Genomic DNA, 26,600 nt, shown 5'->3' with positions numbered 1-26,600 from the left:
GGATTCGAGCGCGTTTTGAGCAAAGTTTCGCAATTTCCGAGAGAATCAGATCGAACAACGACTATCCTCGACGCTTGCGATTTCTATCTCGTTACGTATCGCGCGGAATATCGAGCTTTTCTTCGCCGCTACGTTCTTTCCTCGTCGTAGTTTACGAAACAACGGAGCGATCTGTGCGTTGTACGGGAAGTTGGGCGCGAGAAACGTTCCAGTCCGTCTTACCGTACGTAAATACGTACGACACGAGGCTCGTGTTCCGCGAATTTCCAAGTAAATAGACGAGTTATGGTAGTAACGCTTTTATGCTCGTGACGCGACAAGCGTAACTATAATCCGTGTGTTCTTAAGCGAATAAACACGACCTTAATTCGCGCGTCTGTACGTCTCGGCGAATAACCTTCGATTTCATCCATTTACGAGCGAGTAAAGTTCTGTACGAGCGTACGAGTAAATAAACGAATTATATGTCATCGGCGAGGAAAAGACAAGGTTTCGCGCGCGCGCCACTCTCTCGAGATTGGTTTTCGACGGGCCGGGCAAAACGTAGGCGCGAAAGATAGAGTTCGAAGCGGCGAGTAAGCGGCTCCGCTAGGAATTTGATTCGGGGTGAGCGAAACGCGAACGACTGCCGTGACAAGACGCGATGCTCCATTATGTCTGGCAGTCCGCGAGCGTCTGCGAGAGTAGGAGAGCGGCGATGTTTTACCGCGCGGTCGGCACTAGTCGGCAGCCGCGTATCGGCACTCTGCTACCTACGCCCCACCACCGCCGGCATTTTCCGTATCGTATAGTACGTACGTTCGTTCGTTCATTCATACTGGCCTCGCTGTGACGAGAGCCACGTGGTTCCTGAGTCGGTGTCCTCTCTCTCTCTCTCTCTCTCTCTCTCTCCCCTCTCCCCCTTCCCCCCCTCTCTCTCTCCCCTCGATTAAGCTCTCTCTGTGCAACCTTGTTACCGTGTGCCGCTTGCAAACAAGGACGCCGGTCGATTCTGTCTCTTCTTCGCCGGCTCTTTCGACGACCACGACGACGACCACGACGACCACGACTCTCGAGGGTTGACTTGCCGCGCGATCGCGGGATTCCCAACCTGTAGTTTCACGCGAGCGATAGACGATAGATTTTCCGGCACGATGTTTTCGTTGTCGATCTCGCGTCGCCAACCATCTATGACGCAAATGTCCAGGTTCGTAACGGATCGAGCGGATCGAGAACCGCGTAAATTATCCGAACGTCTATAAGGTACCGCATCTAGATCGTCCTATTGCCAGAAGGAAATAGATTCCAGAGGAAGACTACCGGCGTCGTTGCTCCGATGCAGTCGGTTCGCGAGTAACGCTCTACGACTTGCACGGCCGTACTTTTGCTCCAACTACTCTACAACCATGAAACGTAATACCAACTGTAGAATAAAAATATGAAAGATAGAACCGCGTAGGCTGAAACGGAAACAAATTTATACGCGATAGGCTGTATTTAGCTCGTTACAGGTAGTAGTGGCGGCCTGTGCGCGGAGCAACGCGACGGCTCTCTTCCATCGATTTGGTATTCGCAAACGTCGCGTCCTTTCGACACCCACGCCCAACATTCGTCGATATATCCGCGTATTCGATTTCCTACTTTACTTTTGCGAGAAATATTTGATTACGGTTAAACGTGGCGAGAAGCGTGTAGCGTGTTACGCAGAACGGCATACGTATTTGAATATTCCTCCGCTAGTTTTGCTCGCATCTTCTACTGGCTGGAAAATCGCGGTAAACCGAGAACCTAGAATTTAACTACGTTTGGAAATACGAATACGACGATATACCGAGTTGATACGATTATACTCGTACGCTTGTTCTCCGGCGAACGTCTCGACGAACGTTAACGTCTACGACTATCGATCTTCGATATCTTAAACCTACCATAGGTGGATAATTGCAATCGAGGCGGTGTAACGACCATAAGTGGATATACAAGATCGCTTGTTGTTAAAAGCACTCGCTTTTGGTAACAACGGAACGATGTCACGGTGCGTTGCGCGATTTTAGCGCGAACGCGTTTCAAAGTCTCGGAGCGAAAATTAGAGAAACGTTGAAAAGTAACCCTATTTATCTGTCTTTCGATCGCGCACGTACTTTCGTTCCGATAGTCGCGATAGTTCTCGTTACGAAGTGGACTCCGGGGATCGAAATTCTGCTTACGAGAAGAAATTGAACCGCTCGCGAGAATTATCGCGCTAACGCCTGTTAACGTCTATTAACGTCTATTCGCAATCATCGATCGCATCGATTCCAACGACGTAAAAGTGCTTCGTTGGTCGGATCGAACGAAAGAAAAACGTCGCCTTCGGCGTCTAAACGCGCGTAGTTGTACTCGGACAAATTCCAACGCTTTATTCCCGCATCCGCCGTTCAACGTGTACGTAATTATCGTAACGTTAAAGACCTCCGCGATTTACCTATTTCCACCCTATTACCTATTACCGTTACGTTACGCCTCGTAAATGCATCCACCGTAAAAGATACTTGTTCGGATCGATCGCGTTAACGCGTTCACAGGTGTCGCGTAGCCTTCCGCGTATTCGTCCGTTCGATCGACGCGAAATTACGCGGTTCGATGGAACATGGTACGAAACTCTGAATTTTTCCTTTCGTTCGTAGTAACAGGTAATCGTGAACGGTAAGCGGACGAGATACTTTGGAAAACGACGACCAGCTTTACGCTCTTTTAAACGCTGCTTTTAAAGCGGCTTTCGGAAGCCAGGAAATTACAAACTTGGAAAGTGTCGATCAATTCTGGTATCGCTAGCCACTACGACGGATCTCCGTGGCGGTAATTGCTAACCGTCGCGATGGCCGACGTATTCGTTTTCCTCCGGTACCTTTATTTTCTTACGTCTTGCGCGAAAATATATCGATATGGATATTCCAGTCACGCTTCCACGTATAGTTTGACACGGGACGTTCGTACGAGACGATCCGTCTCGAACGCGACGCGAGCGCGATAATAGGTAAATATTGGCAAAGGAGGATCGGAGGAAAGGAAAAGAGACAAAAGGGGGACGAGACGAGAGCACGAAAGTAGAGTAGAATTCGATGGATCCGAATAAACGAGATTCTACCTACCGTAGTTGGTTGGTTGGTAGTCGGTCGACGCGAAATCCGGCGAACGCGTCGCTTCTACCGTCGTGCGTTACCGGCGATTCTCGATCTACGCGACAGACGGCGAGTGGTGCACGGAAGGACCAGCGGGCCTAGAGCGAACCGCTGGTCAAAGTGTCCGTGCTCGGTCCGCGTCTACACCGAGCAGCGGCCAATCAGGCTCTGGCGCTCGGTGCTTGGACGATCCGCACCTTCCGTACTCCACGTCGGTGCGTGAATGGATCCATTGCACCTACCCCCCGCCACTTTCTTTCGCCCACCCACGACTACGTCTACTCTACTCTACTCTGTTCTATTCTGTTCTATTCTGTTCTGTTCTCCTCCCCTCCCCTCCCCTCCCCTCTTCCTTTTTATCGTTATTATCGTTATCAGTCGCGCTAACTCCTGACCGCTGTCTTTACGCGCGACGCTGTTTTCGTTTCGTTCGTTGCTGGTCGCGGTTAGTCCGCTCGGTGCGTCGAGTCGGCTACGACTGCTGCTTCGTGTACCGTCTTCCTCCCTGTGAAAAAATTGTACATTGGATAAAGTAAGGAGCGGATGATTTTTCCACGTGTCGTAGCTTCCGAGATATTTGGAGAAAAAAATAAACGTATGCGTAATAAACGCAGCTCGATCACGCGTTTATTCTTGGCTAAAATGGTAACGAATCGATCGTAAAAATAGTAGGCCTCGAAGCGACCATCGTAAATGACCATAGAGAATGTAACGCGTTCGTTTTTAAGCTCGCCCGATCTTCCTTTTTAAACGGAAGATGAGCGGTGGTAACCAACACGGATGCGTAACTCTAGACGGAATTCGCTGTAGCGGTACTGTGCCATTTTTTTTTTGCCAATATCTGGAAAACTAAGCTCCTTTATACCTACGAAAGAATACGATTCGAAATATCGATTTCTGCGGCATATCGAAAGACCGTCGAGATCGAAGATCGAAGAGCGATTAGCTTTTCTAAAGTTTGCCAAAAGTTAGGCGACATAGGTTTACGAACCTTTCCGTATGGAAACTCGAAGGAGTCGACCGTGAATGAGAATGAAACGCCCATTAGCATTCTTCGAAGAGAACAGACGGCCCAACGTCGCGTACGTTTGTATTCCGTTAGGTTCAGCGGCCGTCTTTCGTATTCGTAAAGTCGGTACGAAGAAACGATTGTTTATCGTTGACTATTGCCGAAGCTAGATATTTCTTCGTCTCTCTCGATTCGATGGACGAATAATTTCTTGTCCGCACGGCGTAGAATGTCGTCGTGGTCGAAAACGAAACGACTTATTTCTCGGTACAACGTATTTCGCTACGAGAATGTAATCGGATAATTTAGCGAATTATCGTAGCACGTAACAGAGTGGTGTGTTATTTCAGGTATCTGGACAGGTATGAGAAGGTACACTTTCTAGGAGAGGATGGCCAACAAGCTGACGACGACGACGAGGATTCTAGACACAGAAAGTGGTCTGCCAGGGCATTACACTCCGTTCCTCTTACTTATAATCATCATCAACACAATGTCGCAGGTAACTATCAAATCCCATTGCCTTAAAGTTAAGTGCCTAGAGGCCCTATCCGATAACTAAATCGCTGCTACGGAAATCAATTCCAACAACTGGTAGGGATAACGGTGACGAGTTAACGACGCAAAATCTCCAGCCAATTAATCTTACGTTACCGTAACCTCGATCGGTGCGTCGAGTTGAGCGCGTTACACGTTCTACGTGTACCGTATCGCGCCTCTTCGAAAAGAACTACCAACCCTTTGTACGCGATCCTCCGTTCCTCGTTCCTCGTTCCTATCCGATATCCATCCTGCGTTCCACGGTGTATCGAATTTTCGAACCGTCACGCCGTCCTGCTTTTCAATCGCATTTTTGTCGCGCCAAGCCCGCAGCGTTTGCCGAATCGACCGCTGAATTTACGATCGTTCCTGATAAACCGTTTTTCCCAACTTACGCAACCCTCTACTCGTCGCGCCGCATTTCACATGTACGTGCACACGCACCAACCACTTTCGAATGCGTTTTCCACCGTGTATTGTTCCTCTATTTTTCTCCCTCTTTCCCACTGTCGTCCACGTATACATGAATTTAGAAACGTGCATACATCAGCCAGGTACATGGATATCACGCGTGTGTGCGAAGGACATGTATACGTGTCAGGTGCCACGGTTCAATAATTCGCTACGTTAGCAATTTCCGTTTGTCAGAACTTTTTCGTTCTACGTTCGGGTCCGTTCGGGTTCGCAAAAACCACCGCTGCGCCAGACAACAATGCGTTAACAGTGTTACATTCTCGATAGGTACGTTTCAAGCGCACCGCTTACCGGTGTTTTATTCCCAAAACAGGAACACGATTAAACTACACTCGTGTCTATCGTCTCGCTCTAATCTCTCGTTTTGCGTTTACCACTGGATACCACTAGGCTATTCGAAGCTTTCTCTAGGATAACCGAAAACTCGGTCGGTCCAACTAGCTACAATTCTACGAAACGTTTCGAACAATGTGAAAAGCTACGAGATTCTTCGAAGATCTTCGCCGAACGTCGTACACGTATGGCTTGTTGCGTCCTACTGACCGCGTACGTTTCATAATCGCATCTTCGCACGTAGAATTTCGCTAGATCGTTTCTAATATCCGCGGAATATCCGATCGTTCCGGTATTCAATTATAAACTTCCCTCCGCGCGAAAAAATGCGTCCGTGTGTAATTGCATCCTGGCCCAATTAGTTCCAAGCGCGCGCATTATCCTCCGCGCTCCTCGCTAATTCGTTAACGACGATTTATGTTTCGCCGTTAATCTCGGTCGAAATAACACGTTGCTCTGTGTGCAAGGAGGAAAGAGGAAGTGGAATTGAAAAAAGTTGCGTGAAACGCAGATAGAGAGAAAGAGAGAGAGTGTGAGCGAGTGAGTGAGTAGCAGTGTCGAAGAACGCGACGCGGCGGATCGGTGCGGTGGTTCGAGGCGAGGCGGCTCAAGTGCGTCTGTGACGTGCGAACACGCGAGCGCAGGGGCTTCGGAGAACCGAGTCGAGTCGGGCCGAGTCGAATCGAGCCGAACCGAGCCGAGCCGAGCCGAGCCGAGCCGAGCCGAGCCGAGCCGAGCTATGGAAACAGGTGAAAGCTCCGAAACGTGTTTCGTAAAAAAGCATCGGTTAAGTGTGTTGCGAGAATATCTGCCCTCGCGCTATAAACGCGCACTACATGCAGCATGTCGAGGCGGCAACGGGTTATTGACGCGTTTCTGCGGAGCTGTGCCGACCGAGAGGAGGATGTAGAGATAGAGAGCCAGTCTGGCTGGAATGCGTACGTCTACGGTCTACGCGATACAGACGTACATACGTAAATATACGTGCACCACGACCTATACACGTATATTATATGCATGTATACACGTACACGTATACGTGTACATGTACTACGTCGATGGGACTTGGTGTGCCAGGGAGTGAGAGTAGAACGCGCACAACGTGTGCAAGATAATTTAATGGGCAATAATCATGACACACATAGAATCGCGCATACACCTCCGTGGCCGCGCTTCGACTGTCGGAACGCGGGTCTATATTTTCTGCGCATGCGTACGATCGACTAACAGCTTCGTACCGAACTGCTCGCCACCCCACTTTCCTCTCTTCTCGTTTCTTCGTTGCTCTTTCCTTTTCCTTCCCTCTCTTTCCACTACTTTTCGAACGATACGCCGCACTGGGAACGGTTGGGTGCTGAACGTTCGGTAACTTAGCACTTTCGGTCGCTTCAACGATTTCCACCGAATTCGCTGAAACTCCGGATTGACCCGACCGCTAACAAACCTGGCGTTTCCTCGCACGCTACTTCTCTTTAGATCGGCTCGAACACGTTGACTTTTATACCATCGCGACCGCTATAGTTTTTCGCTATAGAGCAAACTGGTATTCCAGCTTATTATTTTACAATTTTCTCGACATACGTTTGATAATTTGTTTGTTGAAAAGACCGGCAGGTATTTCAGCGTCGATGTTTTATCATCGTTATTGCGCAGATAACGCGTACAGCGTTCACTTATGCGTATCTCGTGTAATTTAAAGCACGTTGCCGTACAATTAATATGGCTAATTTTTATCCGATTACTGGAACGGGCTTAATTGTATCAACTAATTGTCATATTCTTATTTCTTCATTATATTCTCGTGTCGATCTTTGAATCGTTTGAATCAAGGATCATCCAATATGTTCTAAGAACAACAGGGGTAAACATTTTTATACGAGCAAACATTCTGGCATCGTTAATAAATCGTATTAATAATATATGCAGCTTTTAATATACTGCAAATCAGCAAATTCGTGTAATAATAATAAATCCGATCTTTTTAACACACTTTTCGAAATGGAATGCTAGTACGTAATTACGTGCATGTAATTTACATCGATACATATTTACAGCGTGCGCGCTATCTTCTCTTACGTGTTTCGTATTTTCATTGTAATTTTTCAATAAACCTTACTGCGACTTAAATCCGAATAACATTCTTTCTCATTTTTATTCATAGAACATATTCATGAACCGTGGCTTATAAAGTTGTCGCGCATCTCAGATTTTTTAATAACTTAATTTCTGTACAAGGTACAAACGTCAAACTCGAATCGAATAAAACGAAATTGACTCTAGGTTTATCCAAAAAATTACTATTTCGTAGTTACCGGTGTTATCTTATTTTTGAAAGAGACGCGTCAATATTTTCTTAAACTTGCCTCGGTTATAGCTTTTCTTACGATAACGTTTTAAGGTATTAATTTGCTGAACAGAGCCTCGCTTTACAAACAATCTTCGTGCTGAGATAACAAATATGACCGATCTCATAATCCAAGAGCAATAATAACGATACGTGTATTTAAAAGTTTCAGAAACGTACGAATACTTGTATTTAAGAAATTTGTAAAGGAAATACCTACGTAGCAGGTATTTGAAGATATCGCGTTTTAGGTTGGGCAATTGCGTATCGTCTATAAAATTGTTTGTAAAAACAGTGCGTCATAAAATTATTCGCAATTGGAACGGTATGGTGATTTGTAAAATCAACTAGACGCAGCATGATGCGTGATTTTGCGATGAAATAATGGGCGTGCACCCACAAAATCGATGCCGCGCGTTTAAGGAGCGTGTACATTGTACGCGTATATACATACACGCATACACGCATACATATATCGGTGCGAAGTCCTATCTCGCTCGCTCGCGCTGCATGCGCGCGTCCATGCGTAACATTATATCGAGGCGTGGAAGTTTGTGTGTGGCGCGCGCGCTAAACCGTTCGTTAAGCATTCGCTACGCGTAGTCATTGAATTGAACTTCAACGTTGCCACTGACTAGGTTCATCGACGCTCGCAACTCGCGCTTCCGTTTCTTCTGCGTCGAGTTAATTCGACGGAAAACAGATGTGCTCGTTGATCGAGGCGGTATGTACGAAAAACGTATCTATCGTAAACGATAACATTTTTCAGCCTATTCGATAGCTATCTTTCGCGATAGTTTCGACTAAACTACTTTAAATAAAATAACGATTAGACAGATCGACGTTAGTCGATATCCGAATAGATGCCCGGATGAATGAATAATTTGTTATTGGCGGTTAGTAATGTAAACTAAACTATCTAATTTTCTTTTTTATTCGAGTTTATACCCTTGTTAGATTTGATAAATGCTTAATAACGAATAATCGGTTACTTCCTAGTATCAATATCATATATAACGTAAAAGAGTGAAATATCAATGACATATTTGGCGGTTGAATAATAGCTCGCGTTAAATTTCGTTGCGTTTCTTAGATTTTCTTTGCCAAAAATCCAAGCTTAACCTCACTTTCTGCGAAGCCCGGTGCTCGCAATTGACTAGGTGATCGGAATTAGCCCAACGATACGATCGAATCTATAATATATGCGATGTAATCGAATGCAAAACGTTTGGTTATATATACGTTCTGTTGGCTACTTGAATCTCGTTACGTTGGAATACGTGGATCGGCTAGAAAAAACGGCGGAAAATTCGAGAAAAAGCGAAACAAATATCGAGATCGAAAGAGAGATAGAAAAACAAAAGAGAGAAGTAGTAGTAGTAGTAGTGGGAACGAGAAACGGGCGTGTGATAAAGAAGCGTAGACAGAGATGGAGACACGATGCGAGAGTCACAATCAATAAGCGTTTGCGGGGATAGGTGTTCCGTGAGTCCTCGATCCTCCCAGCGTAATACAGCATTCTGCACGCTTGCGCGATGCTCCGTAGCTCCCGATTTTAACCCCCACCAACTCTTTTCAGCTCTACGCGTTTATCCCCACTCCGTCGCTGTCTTTTTCTGCCTCCGTTTCACTCGTTCTCTCGGTTGCTACGTCGCCTGAATTCTAGCGTCATCCAGGTGAACCGGCTACTCTCGCGATTGGTGACGTCTAGACTAGACTGCGTGCCATCGATATACGAATGCCCTGGAGCCGGTTGTGCCACTGCATACGCACACAGCGGCGATAGCTTGTTAACGGCGCGGCGTTTGTCCTTTAAGGCCAATTAGCGGCGTCGCGTGCGCAGCGCCCCCTACACACCTTGCGCACTACTCGCTGGTAAAACAATGCCCTTAACCTCCTACGATTCGTCGTGTATCTCTCTCTCTCTCTCTCTCTCTCTCTCTCTCTCTCTTCGTATTTAACGACAGACAGACTCGATCAAATTATCGATTAATTAACTCGTCACGCTGACCGAGAGTCGGACTGGCATGCTCGGACGTATGCGTTTCGAGTATGTGCATATACGTGCGTAGTCGAAGGGTTATCGCTTTAAATAACTTTAGTGATCGCCGAAGTGCTTGATAGGATAAGAGGTTTACTAGGTAGTCGAGACCACTCTGACATTTGAACGAAATGTTTCTCGTATTTAGTACGCGGTATTTAACGCGTAATCGACGATTCCTAACGAAAGATACAAATAAAATATAAATATTCTCTCTCTACTTTCAAACGGTTATCGTCTCGTGTTTATATCGCGTACGACGGATAATCGCACGCTGAAACCTAGCTCGATCCGCCTTTTCTTAGCAGTTTTCAGTGTTTACGCGGGAGAAGCACAATGGAGTTTAAATTACTCTTCTATCGTTTATCGGTCGCTCTTCTGTAAAGCCGTTGATTTACACGCGAGTGCGTTGACGGGACGCGGGAAAAGACGACGAGCGCTGGAGGACACCGTGCTCCTGTCATTGTTATCGGCCATGAAGAACGAGAAATAACCTCGGTGGTATCGCGTCGGTGCACGTATACACGCGTGCCGTATACAGCCTATTGCTGTTACCGTGATAGGTATTCGTATTGTTTGATCGTCGTCGAACTGTGAATTTTCATGGTAAAACTGTAAGAAGAAAATGAACTTTCAACGGCGTTGGTTTACTACACTATTTTCATCGACATGGAGAGTCGCGTTAAAACGGTTTACGAGCGCCTCCTTTTAGAATTTCCGCCGACATTTGGCAGCGTGTCAAGCATTCTGCATGGATTATTAACACGCGAACTTTATATGTACTTTCGCGATGATAAATCGTTTCTCCTTTTTTTCGCCGATGATATAGGAACGTAGGATATAAATGGAAATGACTACATCGAATCGACGAAAATGGGATTAACAGAAATTGTTCTATACTAGCAACATATATATATATATATATATATATATATTAATTTTCAGACTCAAAGTCAAAGAAACAGAAAATGAAAGAGCATTCGATAGGCGAGACAAAGTCGATTAGAATTTAACGTTGTTGTTTCGCGCCACATTTTAAAGGCAAGACGGTGAAGAGGATAGGAGTAGAGTAATCGGAGTTGATAGGCATTGCACGAGCAGCAATTGCAGTTATTAAACGCGATTCCGCGGATCGTGCAGGCGCGCAAACGCGCGAATTAAACGTCATTTCGACTTTACTTCGCGGCAGTACGTCGACAGTGAAACGGTAAAACTTATAGAAATTAGACTTTAACGATCGCGTTTGAGCGGATGATGAAATTTGAAGGAAGCGCGATAAGAAACGATAAGTCGAGCGTTGTCAAGTTGCTACGTCGATTGCCGTTGGTTTAGGTGTCGCGATTGAAAATCGTAATTGCCAGTGGAACGAGTAATGGGATGTTGCGTATCTGGAACGATGAAACGATAAAATTAGGACGTAAGATGTAGCGCGAGGAAAGTTCTGCGACGACTCATAGGCCTGGAAGCGAATCTTTACTTGGCTGATCAAAGACAACTCGTTACTCCTGCCAAGAATGGCCTTTTCGTGTCGTTTTCGAAAGTGTCCTCGATTATTGCCAAGAATTATTCTTGCCACGATTTTGCTTATTTTCTCAAACTGACCACCCATAATCCCCATTGCGTAACCTTTTTCGACGAATTTTTCTCGGAACTTGCTAACGAACGGATCGATATCGAAGAAAAGATTACGTTGATTGTGTTGTCGCGTAATATCGACAATCGTTGATATTTACGTCGATCGGTAATTTACGACGCGTACTACTTGCGATATTGGCGATCGTTAGATGCAAATATCAAGCCTGATATTTCAATGAACGTTTCACTCGTGTTCCGGTAAGGGATAGCCACTAATTAAACGTAATCGACGAAAAGATATCGCGAAAGATAGAGCGAAAAGATGCGAAAAGAACGAAATATTTCTTTGATAACGTTCTAGATCTGATGGTTGTTTGAACATGGAGCGTAAGCTTTGTTTGTTCGGATCGCAAACGATCTTCGAATTTACCTGATAAGAAAAAAGCAAAAACGAGGCTGCTTTTCTAGAAGAAGCGGGAAAGAAAGCTTAAAGGTAAAGCGAGCCGCGTTACAAGATAATTCGTATCTTTTATCGCCTGGTTCAACCAGAAATGCGAATACGAAAGAATCTCGACGGGCAGAATTTTATTAGCGATCCTTTTTCTCGTCCTTACCGCGCGCGCGTTTTTCGTTTTGCCCCGTTTCTCCCTCCCTAGGCTTCCGCCGACGGATTCCGTAGTTTCCGGCCAAAAGTAGCATTTCTCCCGGGACGCGCGATATTGATCGCGGTTTTGCGGCTGCAAAAGATTACCGCGATTTGCGATAATATCGCAAGTTCCAGTCTGTTCGAACCTTGTGCCTACACCGTTAGAAAGAAAGCACGATTTGCCTCTAGCATCGTGTGAAACACGTGCAATTCTAATCCACGCGAATTATCTGTCTTCCGTTGAAGCTCGTATTCTTTCTTTCGTTCTTCTTTCTTGAAAACGATAAAACTAATACGACGGAGCGCGTGTTTATATAGTTTGATTAATCGATTCGTCGATATTTATCGATATCGATACCAAGTACTACACGCTTTTTATACATAGTCGAACGCCCACTCTACCAGGCAGCCGGCAGAAGTAGTTAATTTTAGTTGTACTATCGTACCCTGTAGCGAATGAAGATATAAATATCTCGGAATGAAAGAACATCCATCTTAATTTTGCCTTACGATTTATGCGAATCGCCGTACATCTCGTTGAAATCTACGTAATCCGATTTATCGTTAAGAGTATAACGGTCGACTTTGTCTGTCGATTATTTCAATTTAAAAGATCGGAAACGAGCTGCACTGTTTTAGCCGATGTGATTCTCCGGTTTCGCACAGTTTGCTTCTCTTCGATCGAATATCGATCTTCTTCTTTCTTTTTTTTTTTTTTTTTTTTTTTTTTTCTCCAATTATTTCGCGCAACCATACCGCGTACACGTACAGTAAACTCGAAGTATAGAGAAAATTCTTGAAACGGCCGTGTCGATTAATGGGAGGATTGGTTGGGTGAAAAATGGCGCGTCCGATCCAGATATTTTCGTTGCTTCGTAGAAATCTGGCCCTGACCGTGTACAACCTACTTACATTCGTGATTCGTCGATCGCACCAGTTGCACGAGGCGTCGTCGCCGGTCGGCTAGTAGCGAGCGGATCTTCCGATCTTCCTTTGTTTATAAAAGAACCATTTGCAACAGCGTTCGAACATCGATACACCGTTTGAAAGAGACGCGCTTCTTTCTCAGCATTAACGATACGTGTAAAACTTCTAATAAATATGATAAATGGTAGAGTGAAAAAGTTCGCTTTTAGAAAATCAGCCACTGGAACAACGACTATACTAAATTCTCCAGTCAACTGGCTATTCTCCGACAGCGAGCAGGGAAGAGCGAAGTAGGTGGCTCTACCTTTGTCTACTAAACTGGCATTTAAAAATGCGCAACAAGCGCCGCGACAACCACTTCGATTTATTAGTTTTAGTAGACAAACTTTGTCGAGGTTCGTGAGAACACTAGTTAAATTTGTATATCGTTACGTTACGCGGCGAAAATTTCTCTAACTTTGAAAACGTTGAGCGATCACACGTCTGTCTATTAAACCGATACTTTGGATTTAGCGGTCGGACGTTGTTAACGATATTCCGAGAAGTAACGAAACGAGTTAACCGCTCGATAGGAAGAGATAGGAAGAGATCGGAAGAGATCTAGATTCGTTTGTTCGGCGTGTCCGACGGTTGTCTTAATTCGTGCAAACGTTTGCCATCGTATTTCACGTAGTTGCGTATTATTAACGGAAAGAAAAATCACTCGAGATGGTTCGCAACGTTTCGCAAAACATCGATTACTGTAGCAACGATGAACGAGACGAGACTTCTCCATCGCCAATTAGTAAGAATAAATTAATTTCGTCACGTGTCTTTTTTTTTTTTAGAATCTCTTCGTGATTACAATGGCCTTTCGTCGGACCTCTACAAGCCATCCAACTACGATAAACTCGCACTATCGCTTCTCTCGCCTCTTCCCAACGAACAAGACTTCGCCATCAACGTGTGCACGTTGCTGTCGAACGAAGGCAAGCACATCCTACGTCTCGACAAGTATCCCCGTCTCGTCAACATACTGCTGGCGCACGCCGGTATCTTCGACTCGCCCGGCACACGGCAGCTCTTCATCGAGGTCTATTCTCGCGTGAGGAATTACTCGATCAACTCGTTCTGGTCGGACGTTCTCGACTCCCAGGACGTGATAGATCTTACGAACGAGAGGACGTTTATGAAGAAATCAACCGCCAGTCCGCAGACCTTCTCCAGACGGAAAATCTTGGAGAGAGAGAAGCAGAACAGAAACGCAGCGTCGACGGAGAACGACGAGGCTTCCACGTCGATGGAAGTCGACGGGGTAAGATGGAATTGGATATTACGTGTGCGCGTCTCCTTTAAGTTTGCTTCCTAAGTTGCTTCCTTCGAGTTTAATTAACCAGCAAACTGTACCTACGACGGTGTTACTGCGCACGTTTTATCGCGCCACGTTACGAGATTCGTTTTCCTTTCGTAATCGGAAAATATGTATCGCTGCAGGTGATACCAGACTGTCCAAGATTGGATCCAACTGGCTCGCATCAGGATGAAATTCTGAAAGATCAAAATCAAAACTCCATAAAGTTTGAAGAGGAGGACAAAGATTTGTTTTGTGTCGGACGGACGCTCGGAACGCAGGATCCTTATGGTCAACGTGTGCTACAAATAGCATCTATCTTACGGAATTTAAGTTTCACTCCGGAAAACGCCGCTGTATTAGGAAGAAATCGATGTTTCTTGAGATTTGTATTGCTCTGTGTGCGGGCAAGGTGGAGTAATTTGCACCAACTTGGTTTCGATATACTAGGCAACATAGCGAATGAAATAATCTTGAAAGAAGCTGGTGAAAGGATAACCGATGTTGTATTGTCGTGTGTAGCAAAGGGAATTGAATCCCAAGACAGGTTTATCGTTATTTCCTGCTTGGAGGTGCTTAACAAAATTAGCCAACAAGACAGCAACGAAGAAATTATTAGGTTTGGATTAGAAGACAATGTATACGAACTTATATGCAGGTGAATCTTCTTTCGTAAATTTTTCGTTTTCCCTCCAACGATAGCTTCTAACGCTTTCTAAAGAAACGTATCTTCTTCCTCGTTTAGTTCGTTTACTAACCGTATTGCAAATTTTAATTATCAACTTTCACCGTACAAACTTTCCCCGTATAATTATATTCATAACCGATAGAAAGGACACGTATCGTACAGTTATTGGTAAATATATTACAACTTGTACGCTACATAGGAACTTGTGTTTTTCCATAGGTTTTTAGCCCTGAACGACATAGCTCTTCTGGTGTATACCTTGGAATGTTTGTACGCGTTGACTTCGTTAGGTGAAAGGCCATGTACCAGTGTCGCGCGCGTACGCGGAGCTATCGACACGTTGGTCGCTCTTGTTACCGTAGAAGCGCAAAGTTACGGTCCAAAAGCATGTATTCTGATGAGGGTAATCGAGACAGTGTCCACGGTAGCACCACCACCTAATGCTGCTCAGAACACTCCGGTTACCGCTACTGCCCCAGCTACGACAGTGTCCTCCTCCGTACCAACCACACCGGTTACAGTCACCGCGACACCAGCTCCTGTTAGTCCAGCACCGTCGCGACCAACGACACCAGCCGCCACTGCGACAAAATCTACGACACACAGTACGTATCAAACTAATCAAGTACATGGTCGAAGAAAACCCAACGATAGATAACGATATATTGATATTGTCTTCTTTCTATGTCTATGTTTAGAAGCAGTGGAGACGAGTAATTCGCTTCAACAGCAGCACGCGCATCAACAAATCATACAGGAAAACGAGCAGTTCGCTCTCAGTTGGTTAAGAGCTACCTTCGAACCTGCGCTTGGCGTACGTATAGAACAGGAAGAGTTATACAAAAAGTATCTCGGTTGCTGCACAAAGATCGGTAGAAGAGGCGTTATTGCTCCGCTTCACTTTCCACGATGCGTTAGGTAATCCCCGATTTTCCCCAACGAAATAACATTCGCTCAAGCTGTATCGCACGAAAATCAATTTATCGATGCGAAACTGTTTCCCTATAGATGTGTATTTGGTGGAAGCGTCGGACCAAATCCGTTGAAAGGTGAAACAAGCGGTACTCAGTATTACGAAGGAATCCGAGTACGGGCCACACCTCCCCAAGTAACTTATCCGAGCCAAACTGCGGTTGGGACTAACACAGCTCCAATTCCAGCAGTCAACACAACGCCAGTAAAGGTGCTTCCCGTACAACAGCGTACAATCAAGAGTATAAGTCCTGCTCCTGATAGCACGGCCCTAGACAATCCTGCATCTGGGCCTCCGAGAACCCCTGCCCCAGCGTCACCTATCCTAAAAGCCCAATTGTCTGCTCCACCGAAACCACCATCCAGTATCTCGAACACTGCAACTCAATCCCAAAATCCAGTCACCAAGGTTGATTCTAAAAGTCAGGTGGGTCCAAGTCCTAAGCTTTCTACCATTCTCTCTACCACTCATGACCTTGGTTCTTATTTTCGTTATGGTCTCACTATGCTGTTATAATGTGGGCTTCCCTTAACAAACTTACATTTTGCATGTTTCGAATCCCGTGTCGAATCCGTCGATATATGTGCATGCAGATAAGTAAATATGCGAACAGTGTAAAATCCGGATCATCGATCCACTCACTTTTCCGAAAACTTTCTTGCCTTGGTAAAGAAGCGTTTTAATGTCTAACACGTTTATATGAAATGTAGAAAAATGTATAACCATTCTTCGCTTCGAATAAGTAGGGTCTAACTGTTAGCTGATGTGTATAACAGAACGAAGCTTATTAAATATATAAATATAGTATATAAATATTAATTTAAGCGAAAATTACTGTTATAGCGCTACTATATACTGTTTATTATAAATGCTATTTACAAATAATAGTTTCTGCTCAAATCCGATCATTTCGTCTGATATATCGATTAAAGCTTACAATTCTGTCTGTTTTACACTTTTATCGGTAATAGTTACGGATGCGATGTTGGCTAAAAAGTTTTATCTTTGCATGATCGACGTATCATTGTTTCACAAATACGCATTCTTTGATTCGAATAATCTTTATGCAGCTTGTATGATATTTCTATCATAATATAATACAATATTCCTGTTATGCTATGATGATATTCTTCTATAACAAGTATACATTTTGTATTTGATTGAATCAATTTATGTTACGTCAATTCATCTCATGCTTAATAATAAACAAAATGCTGCTGCAGATTTTATGAGATTCGCTATCGTCGGTGTTGAAAATTGTTCGCGGAACATAGCTGAATCATTCGCGTACTACACGATATATCTAATATATAAACTATCTTGCGGTGTAATACTTTCCAAATAACGCCAACTAAAGTATTACTGTTTAAGTATGTAACTCTCGCGGCCTCTGTAGATTCCATTTAAAGCTAAACGAATCGATATTTCCGTAATATAATGATGTTACGATATGTCGCAACGTTCTTGTAATTACATTACCTTCGTTGTCGATTAGGTGTCAGTGTCGCATCCTCACCTGAGTCAAGCGTTGCTGTCAAGTGGTTCCCAAACACAGCCTCAACCACAAGTCCAGCAAGTACAGCAACAGTGTCAAACGGTCCAGGTAGTTGCAAAGGAAGATAATCGAAGTGGTACTACATCCAGTTCCATAATAAAAAGCCTTCTGGCTACTAAGGTAACGGTCAGCAGCGACTGCATGCCCAGTACTGCTGCGACTTGTGTGACTACCCCTACTGCCTGTGTAACAAACACTACTGCTAGCATCGCATCCAGCATCAGTGCCAACCAGCTAATAACCAGCAACCAGGTATCATTGTTGTACATTAACAATGAAAACTGTAGTATTTTTTTTATATTTATAGGACACTGAGTTTTAAAAGGATCTTAGTACATTGAAGTGCAACCATAGATTGTAGGATGGTTAAAGAGATATTTTCTATACAAAAGGAAAAGATACGAGACGAAGCATGACGCGTGATTGAATTACTACGTTAAGTAGAATGCTATGACAGATATGTGCGTAGGATAATTAAATTTGAATTTCAAATAATGTTTATTCGTTTGTATTATAAAGAAACCATTTTACAGGATAAGATCGCACTTGGAAACGTACTTAGTGAATGTATGTCTTAACAAATTTGATTTCAATGAGTTTTCCAACGTTTTCAAGTAGTTACCAATATTATGTTTTTGTTATGCTATTTTCTTTTATTTCGAGAGACGAATTTTACATTTGTCTTCGTCGTTCAATTGAAATTTCCAAGTAATATTTAACAATGATTATTTTTTTTTTTTTTTTTTTTTTTTTTAGTTCAGAGTGAAAATAATAGCGTATTGTATATATTACTAACAAAAGCATGGTTTTCGAAATTGGAGTTATTTTCTTTTATATAATAATTTAAAAAAAAAATACAAGAATTAATATTTCTTGAAGAAAGATATGAAAAGTTACTCTCGTAACTCTGGTTTGTATTATTTATATAGGTTGCGCAACGTCAACAACAACAAAGGCTACTGCAACAACAGTTAACCAATATATCGCAACCACCTACAACTACAACTAGCGTAACCACAATACTCCCAAAGACTCCTGTCAACTCGAAGCAAAAGCCAGCTATCACACCCATTCCTGCCAAGAAGATACAAAGGCTCAACGGGGCCAAATTTATTATCACTAATAATTGTGACAAGGTACAACATGAATTTTATGGCAAACCATGCAGACGTTTTATAATTTTATAATTTTTAAAATTTAGTTAGTTATACTCATTTGATTCTATATTGCAGACTGAAGTAAATGATAATGAGAATGTCAACCAAATCGTAACATCGACAACTTCTTCCACGGTGGTTTTGAACTCAACCGAAAATCACATATCGTCAACTATTAAAGTATGTCGGCCTCCAACTATAACCGTAACTACAGCAAACAAAGCGATCCAACGTTCGACTTGTACATCGATCGCCGAAGATTCAGACTCGACCAACAATTCTTTGGCATCCAGTAGTGGTATCGGTGGTAGTAGGGATTGTTCTGGTGTCGGTATAGAGGAGGACAATTCTTTGACGAGTTTCGAGGGAATTCTGTTAAACGGTGCACCAAGTAATATGGACATCGACGCGCAGGAAGATGGATCTTCGAAAGATTCGTCTAGTGTAACGTCTAAAGAAAAACCCCTGCAAAGTATGATGCTTGCAGATTTGTTAGAAAGGAAAGTTGACAAGGAGCCGATCTTAAACGGCGTGTTAGGCAAAAATTCAATCAATGACAAGGGAATGGACTTAGTAGAAAATCACATTAAGAAAGTACTAAAAGAATCTCCTACTGACATTAAAATAAAATCTGAAGTAGAAGAGACGGAGGTCTCCGAGGATACTTTGATCGAAGCACCCAGAGGGATAAAACGATCTGCCAGCGAATTAGATGAAGTAGATGTAAAGAAAGTAAAATATTCCAATGGTACGATGTCGCCGGATCTTGCTGTTGATTCGACTACCGCCGAATCTACTGTCTCGAGTATAAAGTCTGAAGAACAGGACGATGATAAAGATAACGAGAAAGTAACCGTATCTTCTACAGCCGCGAATCTTTATGCTGCTCTGGCCGCGGATTGTATAGAAGACGAAACGGATCTTGACGAGAACGTTAATGTAAGTGTTAAGGAAGAACCTATTACTGTAAAAGAACCTATCGCTATAAAGGAGGAACCTGTCAACACGATGAAAGAGGAACCTATCACGATAAAAGAGGAACCTCACATATTCGTCAATCAACTAAATCAACAACCACCTCAACAGCAGCAGCCATCGCAACAGCAACCACAGCAGCAACCGCAACAGCCACCACCACAATCACAACACCCGCAACCACAAGTGCAACAACAACAACAACAACAACAACAACAGCAGCCACAATTGCAGCCACAACAACTTATCGTTACAGCACCTAGGCAGATAGTAGTACAACAAACGATTCAACCAAATAATCAAGTTATTATACCAACTGGTCCAGTGAAAGGAAGACAGGCCCAACCGCAACCGCAAGTTTTATTGCAACAAGGAGCAGGAGGTCAATTACAGTACGTTGTTTCTGGCGGCGTGCCTGGTCAAAATTACGTCCTAGCTCAACCGCAAACGACATTGGTTCAGGGTCAAGCGCAGACTGTGTTAGTAGCTCAGACGACACAGCAGCAAGGAACTGGTGCAAAAACGATAATTATTTTGCAATCTCAAGCAGCTGCGCAGCCAACCCAACAAAAAATGGTGGCCGTCACACCTCAGGGACAACAGGTTGTTGTTACACAAGTTTCACGTCCTATCTTGCAAAGTCCGGCACTCGGTAATATACCCCCGCCTTTGGTTCCAACGTCAGGCACAATTCCACAAACTTCTATAATAGTGAACAGTTCCGTGGCACAAACAAATCCCAACACAGTGACTGTCACGATTCCTGCAATGGCCCAACAAACACCAGTGTCAACTAGTGTACCATCGAGAGTGGTGACACCAACACCGGCTTCTACTCCACCCCCTACCAGACCTACCACGCCTCATCAAGCAGCTGCAACGCATGGATTGCCGGCGAAACAACCTGCTAAAGTAATGAAGACTGTCAGTTCCTCAACCTCCACAGAACCGGAATCCAAGCCGTCTACGAGCCAGAATCAACCAGAAAAGACCATCACCATCAAAATCGATCCTAATGCTTATTTGTGCGAATGGCGGGGTTGTTTAAGGTAATTGACTATTTCTCGGCATAAGGCAATTTAAGAGTGAACTTTAAGAATTTACGACAAATGTCCTACATTTTAAAATAAAAGGAAAACTACCAGTTCCTGTTTTTATAAGCTTAGTAAAGATTGAATTAGTCGCGTCATTAAATATTATCTAATACATACATTTCTTTATTTACAGGCAATTTAAAACACCGCACGAAGTTTATCTTCATGTGTGTGAGGCACATTGTCCAACTGGTGGAGAGGAAATATTATGTCTTTGGGCGAGTTGCGATGCCTTAAAAAGACGTCGATTTTCGTTAATGACACATTTATACGATAGGCATTGTAACGCTGAGGTATGTATTGATATCATCTTAAAAAAGAAAGAAAAAGAAAAGAAAAGAGGAGAGAAAAAAGAAAAGAAAAAAAAGTCTTAAGAGAACCTAAGAACTAAAGCTATAAAAGCTATATATCTAACAATTTTACAGACAATGTCGATAAGAAGGAAACAGTTGACGGTAACAGGCAAAACCGAAGTTTCCACGTCGACACCGTCAGCTCCTCATCATCCTGGGTATGCACCGAATGCAGCATTCCATGCTATTAAACGGCACGCATTGGAATTTGTAAATCCAAAGGAGTTAATGGTTAGTAAGATCACGTATAAAGTTACACAAGTTACAATGAACTACGATAATGCAAATAGCTGTAAGTTAGTGGTAATTTCGGTAAAAAGAAAGAAGCACAAAACACTTCTTAATCATGGGGTAACAAATGCACTAAAATTATTACGCGAGATAGCACGATATATTAATGTCAAAGATAACGCGTTTAATGATATAAACTGTGTCAATATTTCGGAGAATCCTTTATAGTCCCACGGTTCATAGAGTCTATTGAGTTTTGTTAATGTAATGAAATTTCTTATTCTCTCGGCAAAGCAGCAAAGGCCGACCAAGCCCGCTGCAGCCACTTCAAGCTCTTCTTCCCCCAGACCTGGGCAAAATCCTCCACCAGAACAGGTAAAAACGTGTTCAGAAATTGAAAAAAAAAAAAAAAAAGAAAAAAAGAAAGGATTCACGATTCACAGCCACAGCCCTTGTGCGCTGTTCCTGCCGCCTATTTTTTTTTTTTTTGCGCTACATCTCTTTTGTTTTTCGTAACATACGTTGTGTTCTTTTAATTTTTAATTTCACATTTTTCGTTGTATACGTACGTATGTTCTATTAGCATGGATTTCATTTTAGTTTCATTTCGTAGCTGGCGTCGCTGTATAATTTATGTGTTCACGCAGTTGAAGTGTATTCATGATGATGAAGGGTGCTGGTATATAATACTTTAAGAAGCATAACGTAGAATATTTGTCGCGCTTTTGATACAGGGCAACCACCTTTTGTATTAATCGCGATTAAAAAATTAACGATTGTATCTATATCAAAATACGAAGATTTGTTTCTTTATCGATTTTTAATGAAAGAAAATTTTCTATGTATGTTGGATTACTAATTAACAGTTGTGTTTACAAAGATACGTAAAAACTTTATATATATATATATATATATTTTTTACGAATATGTACATTTACTTATATCTTTGGCACCAAAAAAAAAGAAAAAAGTAAAAAAAATATATTTGTCTGGTGGTCAATTTATCAATATCAATTGTATATACGTATTTGTAGTAATTTTAAATGAAATCACTTTGTTTGTGTTATTAGCGATTTTCGAAACTCTTTTAAAGCATGCTACAATTAATTTTTTGTTTTCACATTAAATTACTTATTAGCATCAGAAATTGTATATATATTTTATGACTCATGATGTCAGTGTATCTTCTGTTCACGTAAAAGAGTAATTTGATATTCGTTGAAATTGTCCAATCTATTCACATGCGACATCATATCGTAAATCAATGTTTCCGCCTTGTTTTCATAATTGTATTTTACTAATGTTCGAAGCTGTTGCAACTAATTGATTCAAACATCATGAAATAATAGCTATACTCTGATATATTATATTTGTTTTAGTGTTACTTAAAAGTGTGGCTAGATGATCTTCTTACTTTAACATATAATTTAAAGTAAAGTAAATTCTTAATTGTTTTGTGATTTTTCAACAGGATGACAACGAAGGTCCAGTGACCAAAAGTATTCGCTTGACAGCAGCTCTCATTCTTAGAAACCTAGTCATATATTCAACACATGGCAGAAGGTAAACTTTGCTTCCAACATCTTGTCAGTTTACCTCAATTAAAAAATTAGATAATTTGTTTCATTTTAATTAAGTAATTTTATCCCATTTCTACGAGATCTTTTTGTAACAACAAGTGAACAAGTGATTGTACTAAGGATATATATTACACATTTTACAACTATTGCTGATATTTTGATTTTCAGGCATCTTAGAGCGTACGAACCACATTTGGCAGGTGTCGCATTAAGTAATGTCGAATCATCGAGAACAATCGCACAAGTTTTGTACGATATGAACGATCAAAGCAGCAGTAACCATAGGTGACCTCTCGAACCAGGCCTCTAAAAGAAAGTTCTTTCTCGTTGCGAGCAGCGATCAACTCGTTTATTTTGAATTTTAGTGTAAAGTGAGACAACAGAAATATGGTAGAAAGGATGCTAAAAGTTTGCAATTTGTTGCAAAAGAAAGGTGTGCTTGTGTGGTGTATGGAAAAAGGGAAGATGTAAATGGCGAAGAGGATATACTAGTAGAGAAGAGGATACGGCAATGTTCCAGAATTATTAAAGAGGCCTATAAACTTACTAAGCAAATCGATTTGCCGATTTAGACTATAATAATGTACTGTAACTAGTTAACACGAACGAAAGACAGTAGTTGAAGTGATTACAGATCAGTGATAAAAGAAAAAAAAGCAAACAAAAAACGAGATAATATTTCAAATTTAATATTAATATTTATTTTCTCAACAAGAAGCGGAAGAAATGTTTTTAGTAATCGTGTACAAAAAATGAAGGACGAAGAAAATACTTTATGGACGTTATAGTTAATTACAATGAATATTATATTATTATATTATATTATTATTATTATTAATTATTATTAATATTATTGTATGTTTTTCATAAGTCAACCACAAGAAAACCTAGAATGTAAAGAAAACCTTTTTATGAAATGTATTTGTTAGGAATTTATGATTTTGCTTATATAATTGCATATTGCAATTACATGGCTATATTATCGTCTCTCTTTTATTTTATTATCGAGTAATCTTATTCTGTCAAGATATAACGTTGGTAAGGCATCGCACATAGCTTGACGATGACGGCGTACTTCGACCGCAAGTCCATCGTGTATTAAAAACTCTAAGAACTTCTTCTGCTTTAAATCGGTTTTAGCTCGGGGACTTTTAGCCACTTGTTCGACCTCTGTATCTAACTTGAAATCGTAAAAAGAGATACTCTTAGTAAGAAACTTTTCTACTTTTTCGGGCAAACTGAGCGTGTCGTGTTGAATTATTTCCTCGATCGTATTATTATTCTCATCTACGCATATTAACATGGCCCGGTTTGTGCGAGTCATGGAATTCTGAGAAATGACGAGAAGCATCCATAAAATGCTGCACACACTTCGATTCGATCAAGTCAAGATCAATTATTGCTTCCGACTTGTCCGTATATTATCGATACAGATGTAAGTATATTTATACTTGGAACTTAGAAAGGCCTAAATGTTCTTAAAGCCAGTGTTTTTCAAATTTTCAGCACTAAAGAAAGAATGGCTGGGTGTGAAGAAACTAAAAAAGCACTTTCCAATCAAGGCAGTTTGCCAATAATTAAAGAATTTAAAGATCTTAAGTACTTTACAATAATGACAAATGGACAAATAGAACGATCATATGTAACAATTTTATTTTAATTCCAACGAACAATTACAAATTGAACGTCGTTCGGAAATCAAAAGTTTCGGAGCAAACATTCTGTTCTATATATTTATTTATTTTTCCTTTCTTTTTAAATAAGAATTTATTGTTTTAGATAAAAGTGACAAAAGTTTCAATGGTGCGATACTTTCATTTGAAATTCTGATACGATGCTTCTATGAATTTTCAAGCGATTACTTTAGGCGCGAGTGTTTCTCGTGGCGCGTGATTAACAAAGCATTTTGTTCTTGTCCAAAATTTTAATGAAATATTATCGACTTCTTTGTATCATAAGCTGTATAAAAAAGATGAGGTAACGGAAGTAAGTGTACCATGAAATGGTAATTTTAGTTGTTTTGCGAGATCGAGAGAGTAAAAGCGACTACATTTTTCTATTTGGAAAAGTTAGTTATATTCGTTGGGATGTGTTGTAATTTAAACGAGAAAAAGAAGATGTCTGTTTTGTTTCTCAAACGTTGAAAAGAAGAAAGTAAACGAAAAAAAAAATATATATATGTATATATATATATATATATTTTTTTTTTTACGTTATCAGACGCGACAATGAAGATCGTGCGAATAGGTTTGCATTTACAAGTCATCGAGTTACCCAGCTATCTAGGCGGGATCCGCGAATAAAAAAGTTATTGGACGATCGTATTCGAATAACGTCCACAAGAAATAAAGTATATATGTATAATTATAAATATTTGTACATAATACCTGTATTTCATTCATGATGTTGCGAGTTCTGTGTAAATTTTTCTTAAAGGTGTAAGATTAAATGTCTGGCGAAGCGAAGTGAGGAAGAATTTTTGTATTATAGTAGGATTATGACAAGACGTAGGGAGTTGCAAGGTACATAAGAGAAATTTTTGTAATTACCGAATCGATATACAGCGGACGCTGAGAAGAGAAAACTGGCTGGCACCGATTGTAACGAAGAAAGAAACTGATAATTTAAATATCGTGAATTGTAAAACGATGAATACATTGTGCGAGCCTCTGTTATGTATTTTATATATAGATTATACATATTATATATATATATATATATATATATATAAAATACATATAATTATATATATATAAAATATATATTATATTATATATATTATATATATATATATATACATACATATATATATATATATACATACATAAATCAAATTGAATAGCTGAACGTTTAGAAGAGAAATCTTATGAGAGGCTTTTTATTTTTATTATTTGTAATTACCTAGTTTACATGTTCACCGTTTCGTACGATCATCGAGATCATAACAATATGTGTAAAGGAATAAAAGAATGATATAATAAATTACTAAATACAAAAGGAAAAAATCGTTGAAATTAAACGTACGAGTTATTTGAATATTTATTCTCTGACTGCATTATATACTTCTTACGGAAGCAAGTCTCAGCGTACCTGATTAAAAATCTTTAAGGATAACGAAGGTTATCCTTAGTTAAACTAACAAAATATTTTGCTTTCGCTTTGCTACATTTCCATCTGCACATATACATATATTCTGGAAAATGAGTTGAATACAGACAGTAATTACTTTGTATACCGGTTATATTCTTTATTTTGACATTTTGCGATCCAACAATTTGCATCTTCCTGAAGTTTGATATATCTGCAAAATTTATTATGTAAAAATGATATATAGCTAACGGTTTAGGTTTCTTAGGATGCTTCGACAAATATCATTCTCAAGTGCTAAACAATATCTTAAGCGCTAAGGAAAAGAAATTCATAAAATTTGGTATTGACAATAAACAATACCGTACATTTTATTATTTTACAATCACATTTTTACTTTATTAATTGCGGAAGTAAATTATATAGACAAATACAATAAGCTATCTCTATGATATATCAGTCATACGTACAATATAATAAAAATTTCTGTTAAATAGTAATGATAATGCAGTCTTATTGTCAACTAAAAATTTTACAACACTAACTTG

General features: G+C 41.1%; 1 protein-coding gene across 4 annotated transcripts in view; it reads left to right on the top strand.

Annotated features, from left to right (window-relative positions):
• Positions 1-25,687, top strand: part of LOC126872919 (AT-rich interactive domain-containing protein 2) — a 57,590-nt gene extending 31,903 nt beyond the window's left edge. The window contains exons 4-19 of one of the 4 annotated variants that reach the window (XR_007692250.1): positions 4,500-4,651; positions 13,857-14,323; positions 14,503-15,017; positions 15,267-15,652; positions 15,746-15,965; positions 16,056-16,446; positions 17,516-17,827; positions 18,505-18,711; positions 18,808-20,756; positions 20,935-21,094; positions 21,227-21,385; positions 21,683-21,760; positions 22,857-22,948; positions 23,134-23,250; positions 23,331-24,400; positions 24,472-25,687. Coding sequence is in view for 3 of the 4 variants with exons in the window: in XM_050633201.1 (XP_050489158.1) it covers positions 4,500-4,651; positions 13,857-14,323; positions 14,503-15,017; positions 15,267-15,652; positions 15,746-15,965; positions 16,056-16,446; positions 17,516-17,827; positions 18,505-18,711; positions 18,808-20,756; positions 20,935-21,094; positions 21,227-21,385; positions 21,683-21,760; positions 22,857-22,948; positions 23,134-23,250; positions 23,331-23,340 (5,215 nt within the window). In the remaining variant the exon portion in view is untranslated. Of the gene's footprint in view, positions 1-4,499; positions 4,652-13,856; positions 14,324-14,502; positions 15,018-15,266; positions 15,653-15,745; positions 15,966-16,055; positions 16,447-17,515; positions 17,828-18,504; positions 18,712-18,807; positions 20,757-20,934; positions 21,095-21,226; positions 21,386-21,682; positions 21,761-22,856; positions 22,949-23,133; positions 23,251-23,330 lie in introns of all 4 variants that reach the window. The other 3 variants (XM_050633201.1, XM_050633212.1, XM_050633205.1) reach the window with 3 other exon arrangements.
• Positions 25,688-26,600: the final 913 nt, after the last annotated feature.

Source organism: Bombus huntii, chromosome 2 (assembly GCF_024542735.1).
Source record: "Bombus huntii isolate Logan2020A chromosome 2, iyBomHunt1.1, whole genome shotgun sequence".
NCBI classification, from domain to species: domain Eukaryota; kingdom Metazoa; phylum Arthropoda; class Insecta; order Hymenoptera; family Apidae; genus Bombus; species Bombus huntii.
Note: the sequence above shows the minus strand (reverse complement) of the source record. Positions and strands in the feature narration are given on the sequence as shown.